The sequence below is a fragment of the Lactuca virosa genome, chromosome 7 (genome assembly GCF_052849685.1).
Source record: "Lactuca virosa cultivar CGN04683 chromosome 7, Lactuca_virosa_CGN04683_v6, whole genome shotgun sequence".
In the NCBI taxonomy this organism is placed as follows: Eukaryota; Viridiplantae; Streptophyta; class Magnoliopsida; order Asterales; family Asteraceae; genus Lactuca; species Lactuca virosa.
Genome location: NC_136432.1, coordinates 160,218,931 through 160,239,175, shown reverse-complemented (window position 1 = coordinate 160,239,175; position 20,245 = coordinate 160,218,931). Strand labels below are relative to the sequence as shown.

The 20,245-nt window shown below is 38.6% G+C and overlaps 1 protein-coding gene across 2 annotated transcripts; it reads left to right on the top strand.

The window, feature by feature from the left end:
* Window positions 1–16,513: 16,513 nt before the first annotated feature.
* On the top strand, window positions 16,514–19,805 carry LOC145124049 (G-type lectin S-receptor-like serine/threonine-protein kinase At4g27290). Of its 2 annotated transcripts, XM_079059265.1 has the most exons (7): window positions 16,519–17,903; window positions 18,014–18,148; window positions 18,228–18,373; window positions 18,474–18,684; window positions 18,773–19,010; window positions 19,079–19,229; window positions 19,309–19,805. In XM_079059265.1, the coding sequence occupies exons 1-7, from the start codon at window positions 16,595–16,597 to the stop codon at window positions 19,612–19,614; spliced, it is 2,496 nt and encodes an 831-aa protein (XP_078915391.1). In that variant the 5' UTR covers window positions 16,519–16,594; the 3' UTR covers window positions 19,615–19,805. The 2 variants fall into 2 exon arrangements, with proteins under 2 accessions (XP_078915392.1, XP_078915391.1); XM_079059266.1 differs by lacking the exon at window positions 19,309–19,805 and having other exon boundaries at window positions 16,514–17,903; window positions 19,108–19,227.
* Window positions 19,806–20,245: the final 440 nt, after the last annotated feature.

The following is a 20,245-nucleotide window of genomic DNA, read 5'->3' as shown; positions in this document are numbered from 1 at the left end:
ATCCTATCAGATATGACGATATTGTCTATGTACGGACTGGTGAGGAGGTCTCAGTATAAAAGGCCTCCTCCGCCACCTCAAACAGTAAGTTGTTCCCTCCAAGCTCTCACCATACACTCTCAGTTCACCCACTGAATTCACCGTCTGAGCGTTTTCCCGGGAGTTCCTCCCGGAGAAAGGTTGATAGTTTCCTTCTGTTGTGACCTCGTAAGTCTTCCCAGATCATTCATCACCGCATCACAACAACTAGAGCCGCCACGCTGGTGTTCCTTGAGGACCAGGTCGTATCAGGCACCAAGTTTCCTCAACTATATAAGGAACCCTTACGTCCTATATTTCGTCAATACCTTCCCACATGCCTTGGACGAAATTTCCTCCTCTCTCCAAATTCATTCTCATGATAGTTTGGGTGTGATTCCATTAGATGCATGGAATTTGTGGTGCTTTCTTCCAAGAGATCAACAAAGAGGAATTTTAGTTGCTTGCTATAACAACTAAAAGGTATGTAATCCTAAAACCCTCTTATGTTAATTTCGAAAATAGCCTAGGGTTTTCAGGTGTCTTTTTTATGTTCTTAGTTATAGGTTCAACAGAGAAAACATAGATCCTATTTATGTTGCATGCAAAGTTAAGGGTTTTATTTTTGATTGTTTAGCTAAATCCCATTAGTGATATCAGAGCCAGGTTTGTTTTCTGTTGAATAGCTATAATAAAAGAATAGATCAAATTAGGGTTTATTGAAATTCAACTCTAAGAGGCCAAAATTCCGATAAGGGCTAGGGGTTTGGAAACCCTAGCCTTCCTCCCAAAGTAATTTCGAAAATGGTAGGTTTATAGGGTTTCCATATTTGATAATTGTTAGCTTAATTTGATTAAAAGGGATAATTTATAAAATAGGAATCCTTTACCCTAATTTTTGAAAATTAGAGGGTAAGGATGAGGATTAAATTATTTGATTAATTTAATTGGAAATCCTTAATTATTTTAATTAACTTAATTTTTAATCATTAAATCATTATTAATTTATTTTAAATTTATGTAATTGAATATTAATTTTGAAATTTAAAATATAAACCCTAGTATTTTGAAAAGTTTAAAATACACCTTATACTATATGTACAATTAAAAGCTTAATCATTGATATATATATGTATAAGAATCAGTCAGTCAAATTGCTAGTACGCCTCACTCACGCAGCTAGTCTATAGGGGGTATAAGGAAACTGCCTATAAAATGGTAGTTGAATGGGTGTCCACTCCCACCCACCGCTTCCTTGATTAGTGGAGGGTCGTTAGCCGAACGGATTCGATAAAAAAAAATTAATTTTCATTAAAAGTATATAATTCTATTAAAATAAAGTAAACCTTCTATTATAAATCCCAATCTTAGTTACTTTAGAAAATGTGAATTTGTATGTTAACCCATGAAATTGCACATTACACTTTCTAAGACATTAGTGGAGTGTGTATGGTTTACCAACACACTAATAGGGACTAATAAAGAGTTGTAATGGGTACCTCATAAATTATCACTATTGATGGAGCGTGTGTGGTTTACCTACACATCAACTGAGATGATAAACGACATTGAGGTTACCAAGCACATTTGCATGGTTATTCACATCTTGTTTGCAATCCTCGGCATCCCAGTCACAAATAGAAGAGCATAATCTGAGATTAAACATGTCATTTAATAGTTTCAATGAATCTCAAAAGATCTAGGAATTTCACTTAACTAAATTATTTCAAATTTCGTTTTCTTTTGGTGGAATTGGTAAATCGTCATTGACCTACCTTTATAAAATTTAAAATTATATTACAACAACCCTTTTATAAGTTGTGAATTATATAGTTGGATCCTAGCCTTATTAATTATTTTGGCTTATTATATTAAGGATTATTCTTATCTAACTAAAACTACCTTCCTTTTACAGATGTCTACTCCAACTGATGCTTCTGGTTCCTCCTCCCCCTCCTCCTCCAACCACCATAACTTTTCCTTGCTTTCAATCTGCTCCAAAGTCATATTGGATGGTTCTAATTACAATGATTGGATGCGAAATATCAAAATGGCCCTTCGATTTGAGTATAAAGAATATATTCATGAAAAGGAACTCAATGAGATTGACGAAGAGATGGCCACTCCTGAAGAATTATCCTCCTACAAGAAGCAGTACAATGATGCAACAAAAATTGCTTGAATCATGGTAGCCACCGTGACCCCTGAGATGTAAAGATTTTATGAAGATTACTTGTCCAATGAGATGAACAAGGACCTTATGGAAAAGTACCGTAAGCGAGCTCGTCAAGGAAATTATGAAGTGGTCAAGTCCCTATGGGATGCAAGATGAAGGAGGGAGAATCTGTCTGTAGCCACGAGCAAAGGATGTGACGTTATGTGGATCGCCTTGGTAGGCTGAATGTGAATTTTGATGAGGATTTAGCTATTGACATAGTCCTAAACTCCTTACCTAGTTTTCATAATCAGTTCATTCTGACCAATCATATAAACGACAATGAGACCACCCTGACTCATATGCACAATCTTTACAGACAGCTAAAGTAGGAACGAAGGGAAAATGTATTGTATCCCTCCTGCTAGTGATCCCGACCTAGCCATTGGATAAGGAAAGGGTAAAAAGAGGAAAGGTCCTCCCAAACAAAACTGAAAGGGAAAGTCTCATGTAGGGTCATCCTATAGTGGCCCTAAAGGAAAGTCCAGTTATGATCATCCACCCTATTCTAATCCTAAAGAGGCTAACTGCTTTTACTGCAATGACAAGGGGAATTTGAAACGAAACTGCCCGAAGTATCTGCAAGATATCAAAGATGGCAAGGTGAAGCCAACTTCTGCAGGTATATATACTATTTCGTCTAATAACTCATCATCTTCTCATTCTTGGGTCCTTGATACATGATGTGGATTTCACATTTGTTCTGATTTGCAGCGACTAAGAATAAGTGAGGAGGTGGAGCTTGGTAGAATGAACTTGATCATGGGGAATAGACGTTCTTGTCCTGTTACCAAGATTGGAGTTTATAGTCTAGTGCTTAGTAATGGTGTTAGTTTAGATTTAAGAAATTGTTGCTACTCATCAGAAATGACAAGAAACATTATCTCTTTTCATGCATTATTTATAAAAGGGTTTAGATATTCATTTAATGATTTGAATGGTTCATTTCTACATATAAAAATGGTGTTTTTTATTTTGAAGCTACGGTGTGTATGAAACTGTGATGTGTATAGACAATTTAGGAAATAATGTATTTCAAATTGATTCGTCTAATGGTATAAACAAAGCATGCTTATAGCATTGTCGTCTTGGACACATCAACAAGAAACACATATCCCAACTCCAAAAGGATGGAGTGTTGGAATCATTTGATCTAAGGTCGGATGATGCATGCGAATCGTGTTTTTTGGGTAAGATGACAAAATCACTTTTCACCAGATCTTGTGAAAGAGGTGATGGTTTGTTGGAACTCATACATACAGATGTGTGTGGGCCCTTCAGATCCACCATAAGGATGCAAATCGATTTTATGTAACATTTACAGATGGTTATAGTAGATATGGTTATATTTAATTAATCAAACATAAATCGGAAACCTTTGAAAAGTTCAAAGAGATTAAAAATGAAATCAAGAATCAATTAGGTAGGAAGATAAAGATGGTCTGATCATATAGAGGCGGAGAGTATCTTAGTATCGAGTTCCACGACTACCTCAAGGAATGTGGAATAGTTTCAAAATTGACCCCTCCTAGGACACCACATCTTAATGGTGTGGCTGAGAGGCACAATTAAACCTTGTTGGACATGGTTTGTTCCATGACGAGTCGATTTTCTCTTCCAATTTCATTAGGGGGGGGTATGCCTTAGAGACTGTCACCCATATTTTTAATCTTTTTCTAACTAAGCAAGATGCCAAAATACCTCACAATATGTGGACATGGAAAGTTCCCTCGTTCGCACATATCATGGTTTGGGGTTGTGAAGTTTCGTTAGACAAGAGACTCATGAAAAGCTTGAACGTCAAAGTGAGAGATGTATTTTCATCGACTATCCACATAAGTCTTTTGGATATTTGTTCTACAGACCTAGTGATAACGTGGTATTTGTGGCATGAAGATGAGTATTTCGTGAGAGAGAACTCATGTCCAAAGAGGAAAGTGGGAGTACCATTGACCTTGAAGAGATTCAAGATTCAAACGATGAAGGAACCTCTGAAGATGTTAGGGCTCAACCAGAGGACGAGATTCTAGTTGAACCAGTTGACAATTCATTACCTCTTCATCTATCTAGTAGAGTTAGCATGCCACTTGAGTTATATGGTTTCCATATAACTACAGATCATGATACCTTTATCAGTGATAGTACAATGGTAAATTTAGATGAACCTGCTAACCACAAGGAAGCAACAGTAGGAGCTAAGGTGGCCAAATGGAAAGAGGCAATGGACAACAAGATCAAGTCTATGTATGACTACCTAGTTTTGAATTTCGTTGATCAACAACCTGGTCGGAAAACAGTTGGTTGCAAATGGATCTTCAAGAAGAAGACCGACATGGATGCTAATGTGCACACATTCAAAGCACGACTGGTTGCAAAGGGCTTTACTCAAACCCTTGGGATTGACTATGATGAGACCTTCTTACCAGCGGCTAAGATAAAATCTATTAGGATAATGCTAGCCATAGCTGCCTTTCATGATTATGAAATTTGGCAGATGGATGTCAAAACTGATTTCCTTAATGGGAAGTTGGCTGAGGATGTTTACATGAATCGACCAGAGGGTTTTGTTGATGCAAAGTTTCCTAATAGAGTGTGTAAGCTTGAGAAATCAATCTATGGTTTGAAACAAGCATCTCACATATGGGATCCTTTCTTCGACGAGAAATTCAAGGATTTTGGTTTTTCTAGATGTGAAGATGAGCCATGTATATATGTCAAAGCTAGTGGGAGTATAGTGACCTTACTACTATTGTATGTTGATGACATAATTCTATAGGAAATGACATTCCAACTTTGCAAGAGGTGAAGTCTTGGCTTGGAAAGTGTTTCACTTTGAAGGACCTACATGAGGCTGCCTATATTATGGGGATAAGAATTCTAAGAGACAGGAGTAAGTGACTAATAGGAATTAGTCAAAATACTTATTTGGAAAAAGTGCTAGAAAGTTTTAGTATGGAAAATTCCAAGAAAGGAGAACTGCACATCCAAAGTAATACCAAACTGAGTAAGACTCAGAGTCCAAGAACCGATGCAAAGATAGCAGAAATGAGTAGGATTCCATATGCTTCTGCCGTTGGATCTATCATATATGCTACAAAATGTACTCGCCCTGACGTGTCCTTTGCTTTAACCACGGTCAGTCGTTATCAGGGAAATCTAGGTAAAGCTCATTGGATAGCAGTTAAGAATATTCTCAAGTATCTGCGAAGGACTAAAGAATGGGTCCTAGTACCTGGTGGTAGTGATAAACTGAGAGTAACTGGTCATAGTGATGCCAACTTTCAAAAAAATAGGGACAACTTCCGTTCTCAATCTGGCTGAGTGTTTACCTTAAATAGAGGACCAGTTACATGGAAAAGTTCCAAGCAAGAGACAATGACTGACTCTACCTGTGAACTAGAATACACAGTGGAAAGCGAAGCATTAAAGGAAGAAATTTGCTTGAAGAACTTCATCGGAGATCTTGGAGTCATTCCAACCATTAAGGAGTCGATGGAGCTTTTCTGTGATAATGAAGGGGCGGTCGCCTTGACAAAGGAACCAAGAGATCATGAAAGATCAAGACACATCGACAGAAAGTATCATTTCATCATACATAGAGTAGAAGAATGTCACCTCACTGTGAAAAGGATATCATCTGAATAGAATCTTGTCGATCCACTTACAAACGGTCTGAGTCGGGCTAAACACATTCAACATGCCAAGAGAATAGGTCTAAGATATGATATTAGTTTTAGTAGTTAGATAGTTAGTTTGAAGCTTGCAACAAAGTAAATATAATTGACTTTTGGTGATTAAATAATAGAAAATTATTTATGAGTTTGTTATACTACCTTTTGTCAATTGTTAATTTTTGTGTTTCATTTTTGCATGTTTTACTTCCCGAATAATTCGATTATTCCAAACTCCATAGCCGTTCATACTTTTGGAAGTAAGTCGTGAATTAAGACTGTCATGAATTGAATTGTAGATTGTCGAAGGAGTTTTATACATAGCAATGGTATTGCTACAATGTTCATGAGTACTTACAAATGGAGATTTAAGTATTGGATTAACCCACACTCAAAGAATTACTTCATGGAATTAATCACGAGTAATTCTAAGACGATAATATCTTATAATCTTGAAACAGAGATATATGAGTTGTAGTTTACAAGTAGATTGTGCATTGATATACGTAAACGCATCAGTGACTTGATGTTATAAAACGTATTATCATGCATTATTTGGTGAGTAAATGGTGCAAGTATATAAGTCAAAGTTTATTCGTTCCTTTTTCCATAACGGGAAAAGCGATATCTTTGGGCCCCTCGGTGATTTGGTGTTGACTTATAATGTTGGGCCCGTCCAGGACTAAATTGACAAGTTCTATGTCATTACAAATCAGAAATCTGGAAACAAAGTATTGGAAAATGAGATTGATTCTATTCCATGTCTCATGTTCGAATGATATCTTGCAGAACGGAGGATTATAATCACTTATGTTAGGACACGTAACTGTCTGGGTTAGAGTTCTACAACGACTTTTGGAAATTACAATTTGCTGATCGATTTAGAAGTTATACTGGCACTTATAGTTATAGACTTATCCAAGTGGGAGACTGTTGGATTAGGTGTCTAAGCCCATAACTAAAATTGGTATATGCTTGAATTGATAGTAGCACAATCCTTTTGGTTTGCCCTAAAACCTAGCAATTGGACAAGATGATTCTAGAGAGAGAGAGAGAGAGAGAGAGACTAATTTATTATGTGAATAATAAATTAAATAAATGGTTTATTAATTTATTATGAAAATAATATATTAATTAGTAATCATATTATTTAATTAATAATTAATCAGAAATAAATTTTGGGATTAACTGGATTAATTAAAAGTACATGGACTGTTTTGTTATTTATTAATAGTTGAGAAAGGAAGGCTCTAGAACCTCTTGGAAGAGGTGGATGAAAATCTCTAAGGAAACCCTAGGAGATTTCATCCAACGCCCGTTAGACAAGGGGATTGGGATGCTTGGTCACCAAACAAGGGATCTACGACATACCCCTTAAATCCTAACTTCGGAACAAAGTTTCCTCAACATATAAGGAACCCTTAGGTCCTATATTTCGTCAATACCTTCCCTTCACAAGCCTTGGACGACATTTCCTCATCTATCCTAATTCATTCTCTTGCTAGTTTGGGTATGATTCCATTAGAGGCACAAAACTTGTGGTGCTTGCTTCCAAGAGATCAAGAAAAAGAAATTCTAGTTGTTTTCTATAACAACTAAAAGGTATGTAATCGTAAAACCCTCTAATGTTAATTTCAAAAATAGCCTAGGGTTTGCAGGTTTCTTTTTGATGTTCTTAGTTATAGGTTCAATACATAAAACATAGATCCTATTTAGGTAGCATGCAAAATAAAGGGTTTTATTTTTGTTTCTTTACCTAAATCCCATCACTTGTAATATGATATATTTCTTGAGTATCTTTGGAACGTTTTGTTGTTTTTCAGAATGGTGGTGACGTCTCGTCATGGAGGTGGTTCTGGTTTTGGTTTTGGTTCTGGTTCTAGTTCTGGTTCGGGCTTGGGTGTTGGACCAAGATATGTTGAGTTATATGAGTTTATCACGTTTGAGATTTTTCGAGCTATCCTTGAGGCGACCCCTATCATTTTTGGGTCGATCGAGGAAAGGATAATTGATTTTATGGAGGAGCGCTTGGTCGTCTTGCATAATGAGTTGGCCGCCATTCAGTTCGGGGCTCGTGCTCTTAACTTTCTTGAGTTTCATGCTTGTGGGGCTCCTGAGTTCTTTGGAAAGAAGGAATTCATAGCTAGCACGCGTTGGATTTCATACATGGATAATGCGTATCGGACGAGCTTCTGCCCTGAGGAGTTGAATGTTAGATTTGCAGCTAGTCTATTAAGAGATAAGGCTTGTGACTAGTGGGAAGTGGTAGGCCATGCTCTGGGAGCAGTGTCCATCGAGGGTTTGACCTAGGCATAATTTGTTACTAGGTTTAAGTTAGAATTCACACCTACGATTGAGGTTCAGCAGTTGGCGCAGAAGTTTTAGGACCTTTTTCAGACGACCAAGACACTGACGGAGATCATCGCCAAGTTCACAGAGAGGGCCTTCCTTGTTCCGGAGTATGTTTTGGATGAGGAGATGAAGAAGAGGTGGTACCATGATATGCTAAGAGACGAAATCGGGGAGTTCGTTATTATTTTGAGCTGCAAGACCCCGTAGGATATGATTGACAGAGCCTGGGAGTAGGAGATCAAATTAGATATTTAGATTAAGAGAAAGCTAGCGCAACTTCTGACAGCAATTGGTTCAACGAAGAGATTTAAGACTTCTGATTCCCGATCTGGGGGCCAGTAGGGTCAGGGCCATAGCAGAAAGTATGATAAATCATATGATGGGATTTGTCGAGCAGGTGGTTAGGGTTGCTACAAGTGAGGCAAGACGAGTCATATTAGCAAAAATTGTACTCATGGATCTAGACTGATTTGATTTTATTACCGTCAGGTGGGCCATAAAAAGGCTGACTATTCGAGATTTTCAGGAGAAGAGGTGGATGCACCCGCTCCAGCTACCTTGAGGATCACCGATGGCTAACAGGGCAAGGTAGAGGCTCCCGTGATGAAGAACAGAGCTTTTCAGTTGACGTTCAAGGAAGCCGAAGCAGCGCCTGATGTTCTGACTGGTATGTATTCCTATTTATTTATTGTTGTTTGTTCATGATGTTATTAGGGATGTTCCTAGCCAACGGTATGCCTACTCTTGTCTTTTTGATTCGGGTGTTACTCGTTCCTTTGTGTCTGTTGCGCTTACCAAGAAGTTTGATGTTACTCTGAGGGCGTTGAATTTTCCTTTAGAGGTAAAAGATCGCCGACGATCGCACTATGAGTGCTTCGAGGGTTCACTGGTGTCACACCCCGAAACCGTAATGGTGGAATCGTTCCGGGGTGGAGGACGTCATGCGTAGTATCACAACAATTGTATCATAGCAAGCGTAGTAAACACAACCAGACATTGAATACATATATGAAAAAGGTTTACATTGTTTTAATACATAGTTTTGTTCACATCAACAACAAAATAGAAAGACGCGACTCTAACACTTCGACTTCTCCGAGCTCCCGAAAGTACCTGTCTACTAATTCCCTGAGAATACAAGCAGTTTTGAAAGAATATCAGCATAAAGCTGGTGAGTTCATAAGCATTTAGTTTTGATGGAAAAATGTTCTTTGATTCTTTTGAAAAGTGTTCCTCAAGAAAATCCTATATTTTCTTATGAAAAGCGGTCTTGAAAGAGTGTCTATTAGTAGAAAATAAACCATCAGTTTTAGAAAACATGTTATCCGTCCTAGAGGTAGAGATGCCAGTTTAGAAGTCCTTGATTACTATCAGCATATATAAAAGTAGTTTTATTACTTAAAATAAAACAAATGAAGAATAGAGTCCATAAACAAAGTTAGTTTATACTTATTTTGTGAGTCGTATAACCATACTTGATATGACCGAGAGACCTTTATAACGTTCTTCAGGCGTTAAGCTAAATGACATTTGTTCACCCCAGGCGTGCCCGCCTAACTGTAGCTAGCAGTTCAGGTGTGGGATTGTCAGTCCCGAATAGATCTATTCACAAATCTCACGCTCTCCCTCCAGGAGACTCTGGTTATACTAAAAGGATTTATCACTATACACCTAAGGGTACAGTATTGAAGTAGTGCCTCACAATTATGTATAATCTAGTTTACTAGCGAGAAATCAGTATAAAACAGTAATTATCCTTGAATAAATGTACTTTATACTTCTGAGAAAACTTATAACATAAACTAAATCTGCCATAGTTTATATATATTCATATATGAAATCTGATTAGGTAGAGACTGCCTAGAGGGTTATCCCAAACTATACCCATTATAGTTTATTAGAGTTGATATAGAGCTGCTTTATAAAAACCTTTCCGAAAGCTATGAAGTTAGGTTTCCAAAATAGTAGTTTCCCTTGTGCTCAACATATTACAAAAAGAGATAAAATATCCGAATATGTTATTAAACGTGGAAATCTTGGACTGCATTAATAAGTTTAAAACTTAATAAAATACTTTGAATTTGGCTTGTATTCCCCCCCTGAAAACATTAAAAACACGGAAAATGTAGGGGTATGAACTCACCTCGGGTGATTTGAATGAAGGATCGATACGGAATGCGGGATGTTCAGGTGAAGCCTTGAACACGATTTGATCCTAATCAACAAGTAATGACACATAAAGGAGTCAAATGATGGTATTTCACCACTAGATGTGATGAATAACCACTCTAAGAACTTGGGACTACTTGCACTAAGTGTTAGGACCTCTAAGGATTGCATGAGGGAGGTGTATGGCCACCTTAAAGGTGTGTACGGCCATGGGTGTGCGGCCCAATGGGTGTGCGGCCGTACACTCATGATGGAAGGTGCCTTTGAGGTGTTTTCAAGGTCCATACTTGCATCCATGAAGTGTCCTAGGCCCATACTTGTTTGTAGTACAAGTTTAGGGTCTTAGAAATGGGTTTGTGGTCCTATGGTGTGTGTGTATGGTCGCACAAATGTGTGTGCTGCTGCACAAGGGAGTGTGCTGCCTCACACAGGAGTATGCTGCCGCACACAGGAGTGTGCTGCCGCACACAGGAGTGTGCTGCCGCACACATGAGTGTGTGGTCGCACTCCTTCAAAGAGATGAAGAACATGACGGGACTTTCATGATTCAAGGCCTAGATCAAGAGGTTCTTCATGCACAACAAGTTAAGGGATGGTTTACTCACGTTTTTGAAGCCTTGGGAGGGTTTGTGGTTGAAGAAGCTTGAGAGAAATGGTGTTGTGTGCTGCCAAGGTGTTAAAGGAATGAAAGGAAAGGGGTCTACCCTTTATATAGGGGTGAGAGTGCTGCCAAGAGCGAGTGTGCTGCCAAGGGAGTGGGTGTGCGGCCGCACACCCATGTGTACGGCCGTACACTCCCTCTAAGGGTGTGTATGGCCCTGTTTTGACAGTATACGACTTGCTGACACATTCCTAAACTCAACCTTGGTCATACTCAAGCTTAGAATCACTTAAACGAATCCTCAAACAGAGCTAAAAGTCAACAAAACATGTTTAACTTTGATTGAATTGACTATGTGTGCGAGATAAAAGTTCCGGGTTGTCACAACTGGGATTGTATATTGGAGATGTTTCGGGTTCGGTTCCATATTGATCTCATTCCTATTTCTCTGAGAGGGGTATGGATCATTGTGGCCATGGATTGGTTCAATCAGTTTAGGGCAATGCTTGACTGCGAGCACTAGCTAGTACGACTTTCAATCCTAAGTGGGGGAGAACTGACCATTCACGATGAGGGTGAACGAGGCACTCCAACCATTTGTTCATCTATGAGAGCTAGGAGATACTTGCAGCATGGGTGTTTAGGGTTTTTGGCTTATGTTGTTGATACTTGGGTCTAGGGGAGGAAGTTTATTGAGGATGTACATGTTGTTCGAGATTTTTTGACGTGTTTCTTGAGGATTTCCTAAGAGTGCCTCCTGAGGGGCAAGTGGAGTTTCAGATTGATTTTGTTCTGAGTGTGGCTCCGATAGCCAAGACACCTTATCATATTGCACCTCCTAAGATGCAAGAGTTCTCCACGTAGCTTCAGGAGCAGCTGGACAAGGGGTTCATTAGGCCGATTAGTTCTCCTTGGGGAACTCCCATTTTGATTATGAAGAAGAAGGACGGGTCCTCTCAGATGTGTATTGACTTTAAGGAGCTGAATAAGCTGGCGGTAAAGAACTGTTGTCCACTCCCGAGGATCGATGATTTATTTGATCAGCTTTAGGGCACATCTTGGTTTTCCAAGATTCATTTGAAGTCTTGTCATCATAAGATGAGGGTCAGGGATGAGGATATTTAGAAGACAACGTTCAGGATTCATTATGGGCCTTATGAGTTTATGGTGATTCATTTTGGGCTCACTAACACACCAACACCGTTCATAAACGGGGTTTGTAGGAAAATGTTGGATCGATCAATGATTGCATTCATGGATGATATATTGGTCTATTCAAAGACCAAGTAGGGGCATCAGGAGCATCTATGGGAGGTTCTTGAGACATTGATGAGGGAGAGACTTTATGCAAAGTTCTACAAATATGAGTTGTGGTTGCGCGAGGTGAAATTATTGGGTCACCTCGTCAACCAAAACAGTATTTGGTCGACTCGGCCAAGATCGAGGTAGTGATGCAGTAGGAGGTCCTGAGGTCTCCATCCGAAATCTGTAGCTTCCTTGGTTTAGTAGGGTATTATCGGAGATTCATTTAGGATTTTTCCAAGATTGTAGTTCCTTTGACCCGATTGAAGAAGAAGACTGTTACTTTTCTATGGGGCCCTAGCAACAAGTAACATTTGAGATGTTGAGACAGAAGTTGTGTGAGGCTCCGATACTGACCCTCCCCAAGTGTGTGGATGATTGTTTGGTTTATTGTGATGTGTCGATTATAGGTTTCGGAACAATACTTATGCAGAGGGGCCATATGATCACATATGCTTCGAGGCAGTTGAAGCCTCATTAGACAAATTATCCTACCCATGATATGGAGTTGGGGGCTATTGTTTTCACCCTCAAAATATGGTAGCATTACTTGTATGGGGTTCGATGTACCATCTATACAGACCACAAGCGTTTGAGGTATTTGATGGATTAGCCGAACCTGAATATGAGGCAACAGAGGTGGTTGGATATGGTGAAGGATTATAATTGTGAGATCTTGTATCATCCTGGGAAGGTCAACGTAGTGTCTGATGCCTTGATTCACAAGGCGAGTAATACTCTTATCGGAGACCAATGATTGATGATGATTATCACTTCACAACTGCTGGAATTAATCAAAGAGGTGTAGATTGAGGGGTTAGAGGAATAGAATCGAAAGCAGGAGAAGACCAGGGGTCATATTTTTACCTTTGTCAATAATAGTCGGGGTTTGTTAACTCAGTGTGGTAGAGTGTGGGTTCCTATTTGTGGTGGGTTTCGACAAACATTGTTGGAGGAAGCGTACAATTCCAAGTTTTTGATCCATCCGGGTGCTACAAAGATGTACAAGAATTTGAGATTTACCTATTGGTGGCCCTGTACGAAGAGCCAGATTGGTTAGTACGTGGAGCGGTGGTTGACTTACCAGAAAGTTAAGGCCGAACATCAGAGACCCCATGGTAAGATGTAGTCGTTGGACATCCCCATGTGGAAATGGGATGATATCATTATGGATTTCATCACGAAGTTGCCCAGGATGGTAGGTGATTGATTTGATATGGGTTAATGTTGATAGGTTGTCTAAGAGCGCCCGCTTCATATCGATTCAGGAGATTTCATCCGCCGAGAAGTTAGCCAAGATCTATATTAAAGAGGTTGTTACACGTCATTTTACTTCAAGATTTTGGAAGAAGTTTCATGTGGAGTTAGGTACTTGACTGCTCTTCAGTACTGCTTACCACCCACAGACTGATGGTCAGAGCGAGCTGACCATTAGACTCTCCAAGGTATGCTTAGGGTGTGTGTTTTGGATTTTGGTGAGAGCTGAGATACCTACCTTCTTCTAGTTGAGTTATCCTACAACAACAACTATCGCGGCAACATTGGTATGCGTTCCTTTCAGTAGCTTTATGGGAAGAAATGTTGGACCCCGATTTGTTGGGGTGAGGTTAGTCAACGAATGATGGGGAGCATGGAGGTAGTGCTCAAAAATATAGATTTGAGACAGCAAGCGCGTAGTAGATTGCGAACCACACACAATATAAAGAAGAGTTATGTTAGCCGACGTCATTCTGATCTCAAGTTCGAGGTTGGCGATTTTGTGCTTCTGAAGGTGTCAACATGGAAAGGTGTCATCCGGTTCCGGAAGCGGGGCAAGTTGGGCCTAGATACATCGTTCCTTTTAGGGTTGTTGCACAGGTGGGCAAGGTTGCTTATTGTTTGGATCTTCTTGTGCATCTTAGTCAGATCCACAACACTTTTCACGTTTCCTAGACGTCGAAGTGTTTAGCTGATGATTCCATAGTAGTACTCTTGGATGACATTCATGTTGATGAGTGCCTAAATCATATAGAGTGAGTAATTGCCTAAGACGAATACCTTACGCAACAAGGTGGGGTGGGGGTTGGTGAAGGTGAAATGGCAACACTAAAAAGGTTCCGAATGGACTTGGGAACCTAAGGAGGAGATGAGAGAGCATTACCCTGAGTTATTTGTAGCAGCGAATCTCAAGGACGATATCTGATTCAAGTAGGTAGAGTTGTAACAAACAGTTTCTGGTATAAAATTTATGCTTTAATTTTTCAAAATTTTGGGTGGCCACGACGTGGTGATGAAGGATCACTATGTTGTGGTAGAGCAATATGAATCACATATTTCATTAAGTCACCACAATGTGGTCATGCATTGGCCACAATGTGCTGACGATAGGGTTCAAATTCCTAGATTTTGGGCCTTGAGCCCTATTTAAAGGATGCGATGGGTAGGGTTTGTCCACCCTCAGCCTCCATCACTCCTTTATGTGCATAAGATCAAACCCTAGCCTCATTTCAAGCTTTTGAGCTCATTTGAATGATTTGGTGACTTTTGAAGGAAGAATAAGAAGTTTTATTATGCGAGAATTCATTAAGCAGCTCATCTCCACCTTTATAATCATTTTCTAGACTATTGTAAGTCTTCAAAACTTAATCTTTATGGTTCATTTCAAGTAAATCTAAGAAAGTTAGCATATTATGGTCCATTGTGAAAGTTGGAATGAATGGGTGTGGAAAAGTTAGCGACTTTATCACTTACCAAGGCCCCTAGAGTACTATATCTTATGGATCTAGAAGTTGGAGTGATTTGAAAGCTATACCTGAGATTTATGACACTTTCTTAGTTTTTTACCTAGTTTGAGTGAAGGACATGCGTGGGTTATGCATGTCCATAAAGTTCTGATTTTTTTTGAATCTTTAGGGTGCCAAGAAGCCTTTTGGAAAGTTTGAGCGGCTGAATGGATTCAGGGCTTAAACCATTAAGTTGTCCATGTGTAGAAACCACGACGTGGCAATATACTCGTCACGCCGTAATGAAGGAGGATTTCATGACTATTTTACCGTGTTTTTGCCACAACGTAGTGACATGTTTGCCACGACATGGTGGCGGAGCTATTCGCGACTGTTTTGAGTAAGCACGATGTGGCCGATAGTTGGCCACACCATGGTGACCGTTGACCTTTGACTTTTTGAACTAGTTGATTTTTGGTCAAATTGCTAGTTTTAGAGGGTAGAATAAGGTTTGACATTGAATGTTTATTAGGTGGTGTGTAGCACCAGCTTGTCGTTTGTGAGAGGTTTGGTATTTCAGATTCGATAGTGAGGCGATTGTTCTCACTATATTGTGTAGGATGCTGGATTATCTTTATGACTCTTGCATGAAAGACCATGATATGGCCCCTGATAATTGTATAAAAGACCAGGATTTGGCCCATAGCACTTATATTAAAAACTAGGATCTAGCCCCTGACACTTGTATGTAAGACTAGGATTTAGCCGCTAGCATTGTAAGGAAAGACCATGATTTGACCCATGATAGGAAGGATTGTAAGACTATCATTTGACCCATAGCATTCACTTGTAATAGATCCATGTTTTATGTATGGTATGTGGTATTCTGGGAAGTCACTTAGCTTTGTGCTTATGTTTTTATATTTAAATGTTTCAGGTATTTTTGGTTCTAAAAAGAAGGGTCCGACTTAATCGCACTGCACCCCCTGGAATTTTCCACACTAGGTATAAATACCCAATAAGTTAACCAAAAGTAATATCATAAAATCAATGCCAAGACAAAATAATGGCCCATGAAGAAATTAAAGGCAAAATTGATATGGAAACGCCCACGAAAATTTCGTCCATAGGTGCTGCCCAGCCCGTTTTGGTCTGTCTAATGGTTATATGGTCAAAAGTGAATCGGTCTTCACAACTTAACATGGTGAACAATATTTTGATTAAAATAATATTATTGTAACTATTTTTTCTTTTTATAATTATTATAAATATTGTATTAGAATCTAAATATTAAAATATGTTTTTTATATAAACTGGATGTGGTTGGAGTTTGTAAAAAATAATAATGTAAGTTTTGCATAAAAACTGTGTAATTTTGTAGTATCATAGTTGGAGTTGGTTTAAGAATCGGTCTAATTCATGAACCAGTAAACTCCTTCTATCTATAATGTGTATTTAATTATTTCTTTTCAGATGTCCAATCAAGAAATGGATCAGATGACTTTGATATACCACCATCACCATTAGAGTACAGAATTAATAATGAAACATAAGACAGAGAAGAATGAGACACTTGAACGTGAGAATTTTAATGGAGAAAGCAACTATTCTTGTTCTTTTTCTTTTTTCACTCCACATTCAAAAAATCTACACCGCTGAAATTGACTTGATTTCAGATTCAAAGTTCTTGACAGAAGCTGACACGTTGGTCTCACCGGGTGGAAATTTTGAACTAGGGTTTTTCAGGTCAGGAAGCGCTGAGAACAAATACGTTGGTATATGGTACAAGAAAATCTCTGTTCAAACGGTGGTTTGGGTTGCCAACAGAGACTTCCCAGTCAACGGTTCATCATCCGGCACACTGAGGATCATCTCTCCAGGAAATCTCGTCCTCATGAACGGGAACGACACCAATGATGTACTCTGGTCATCCAATACAACCTCATCAGGTAACGTAACTGTACAACTTGACGACACTGGAAATTTAGCTGTTAGAGAAGGAATCGGCGAGAAGATTCTCTGGCAGAGTTTCGATTATCCAACTGATACACTATTACCTGGCATGAAGTTAGGGAGAAGTTTCTTGACTGGTAAGGAATGGTTCCTATCTTCATGGAAGAGTAATCAAGATCCAGCTCCAGGTGAATTCACATGGAGCGCTGGCACAAGCGGCTATCCTCAGATCATACTAAAACAAGGCACATCAATCAAGTTCCGAGGTGGACCATGGAATGGTGTTTGGTTTAGTGGGGATTCTGCTTCCACCAAGAACATCATTACCGGAGATATGATTATTAATGAAACAGAGGCGTATTACAGTTATTCTCTTCTCAATACTTCTGTTATCTCGAGACTCGTCTTGAATTCATCTGGCCAGTTAGAACGTTGGGTGTGGGTTATTGATGTTAACAAATGGCAGATTTTCCTTCAGTTAGAAAGAGATTTCTGTGATGGGTACAACATTTGTTATGGTTATGGAACCTGTAGCACTTTAACCTCACAAAGATGTTCTTGTTTAGATGAGATAAGATTCGTGCCCAGAAACCAGAAGGGATGGGAGATAGCAAATTGGTCGGGTGGTTGTGTGAGGCGAACACCATTGGATTGCAAAAATGGAACCGATGGGTTTATCAAGTACTCTAATGTGAAGTTGCCTGATACAGAGACTTCATGGTTTAACATAAGCATGACTCTGAATGAATGTAGAGAAAAATGCTTCAAGAATTGTACTTGTATGGCCTATTCAAATATAGACATCAGACGAGGGGGAAATGGCTGCTTGCTTTGGTTCGGTGAACTTTTGGACATGAAAGAGATACCTGATAGGAATGGTGGTCAGGATATCTTTGTAAGAATGGCTTCCTCAGAATTAGGTATATATTCAGCTCTTTACACAAACATAATTTGAATAGGTTCTTAAATAGATGTGATATCTCACCATGTAAAATTACTTATTTCATGATTGTTACTGCCACTCAATCAGTACACGAGAAGATGGAGAGAGCAAACCTCAAAATCATCTTACCAGTAGTTTTTCTGGGGGTTCTTCTGATAGGCTTGAGCTCTACATGGTTCCATTATGCATGTAGAAAAAGGCATCATCAACAACTGAGGAAAGGTAAGAAAAAATTCACGATTTTAGCTGTAAATTGGTTGTAACCTAATAGAAAGAAGAGTAATATGAATTCTTGAAGCAGATTCAGGGGAATTCTTGGATGTTGGTCAAAGCCAGAGAGATGCAATGGAGCTACCATTGTTTAGCTTTTCAACATTAGCTAGAGCTACTGCTAGTTTTTCGCCATATAATAAAATTGGAGAAGGTGGATTTGGATCAGTTTATAAGGTAATAATAATACTCAAAGTTGTGTACTGAGAAAGAGACATGGAAGCAATTCATCTTCACTGTTTATATTGTTTTTCACATGGCCAATAATGATCTCTAGGGTGTGTTAGAAGAAGGACTGGAGATTGCAGTTAAGCGTCTATCTACGACTTCAAGCCAAGGACTTGATGAGTTTAAGAATGAAGTTATTTGCATTTCAAAACTTCAGCACCGAAATCTTGTTAAACTCCTTGGATGTAGCATACAGGGAGATGAAAAGTTGTTGATCTATGAGTACATGCCAAACAGAAGCTTAGACTTGTGTTTATTTGGTCAGAATCACATAATTGCCATTAATTTAACGTTTAGGAACTAAGCATTATCCGGAACTAAATATGACTACATCTTCATGTTGGCCAGATAAGACACGAAGCAGCCAACTTGATTGGACAACACGTTTTAACATTACCAAAGGAATTGCTCGAGGACTTCTTTATCTGCATCAAGATTCACGATTACGAATCATCCATAGAGATCTTAAAGCTAGCAATGTTTTACTTGATCGGGACATGAACCCTAAGATATCAGACTTTGGGATGGCTAGAAGCTTTGGAGGAAACGAGTCTCAAGCAAACACACAGAGAGTTGTTGGCACATAGTAAGCTAGATAATCCAACTGTATATATATTCTACTTCTCTTGAGTTCATTTATTTTATTGCGTGCAGTGGTTACATGTCCCCGGAGTATGCATTAGATGGTGTTTTCTCATTCAAATCCGATGTATTTAGCTTTGGTGTTTTAGTGCTAGAGATAGTGAGTGGGAAGAGAAACAGGGGATTCATTCATTCTGAACATGACAATAACCTCCTTGGACATGTAAGTTTATCGGCTACAAACTACTCCTTTGATTTATAAAAATATATCCTCCAACTATTTTTACATTAAATTTATTCAGGCATGGAGAATGCATAACGAAGGCAGGTCAATGGAACTCATTGATACATCTTTAAGCCAATCAAGCAATTCATCGGAAGTTATACGATCAATTATGGTGGGGTTGTTATGTGTTCAACAAAGCCCAAATGACAGGCCAAACATGTCATCTGTTGTTTTAATGTTGGGCAACGAGGGTATACTACAGAAACCTAAGCAACCAGGTTTTTTCATAGAAAGGATCTTACATGGTGCTGATATTTCTTCAAGCAGTTACCCAACGAGTTCAACCAACGATTTAACTGTTACAGAGGTAGTTGCTCGATAGAAAGAACATACATAGCTTCAACCTCAAGTCTTGTTCTTTTTCTTTTCGTTAGCACCTTCAAATGTACGGCTATCTATTATCTCTATTTCAAAACTTATCTACCACAATGGTTTAGTGTCAAAATGATGGTTTAATTATGTATTTTTTGGAAAAAAAAAATTTAACATGAAGCCTACTTTTGAGCTTAATAAGTTTGCATTCCCGATATCCGATTTGCGAGTGCGATATGTCAACGAAAAGAACTAGTTACAAACAACGTATTTTAGAAAAAAAAAAGTGTTAATCGGAGTTAAAACGAATAGTTTGTAGTAGTGTTAAAATGGTACTTTATGTTTTTTTTCTACTTATTTTTAACATGAAGCCTACTACTTTGGAGCTGAATAAGTATGCATCCCAATATTTGAAGTGTTATATATCAATGGAAAGAACTAGTTACAAACAACATATTTTATATAAAAAAAACATGTTATTGGGAGTTAAAACGAATAACTTGGAGTAGTGTTCAAATGGCACTCTATGTGTTTTTTTGGCAGTTTTTTTTTACATGAAGCCTACTTTAGAGCATAATTTGTAGTATTTAAGAAACACTAAGATAAAATCAATTATATTAGCATTAAATATAAGAGTTGTT

Excerpts from the sequence above, each read along its gene's own strand:
- LOC145124049 (XM_079059265.1), top strand. The coding sequence starts at position 16,595 with ATGAGACACTTGAACGTGAGAATTTTAATGGAGAAAGCAACTATTCTT. Across the intron at positions 18,374-18,473 it reads GATTTGGATCAGTTTATAAG|GGTGTGTTAGAAGAAGGACT; the intron begins GTAATAATAATA and ends AATGATCTCTAG. Across the intron at positions 18,685-18,772 it reads CTTAGACTTGTGTTTATTTG|ATAAGACACGAAGCAGCCAA; the intron begins GTCAGAATCACA and ends CATGTTGGCCAG.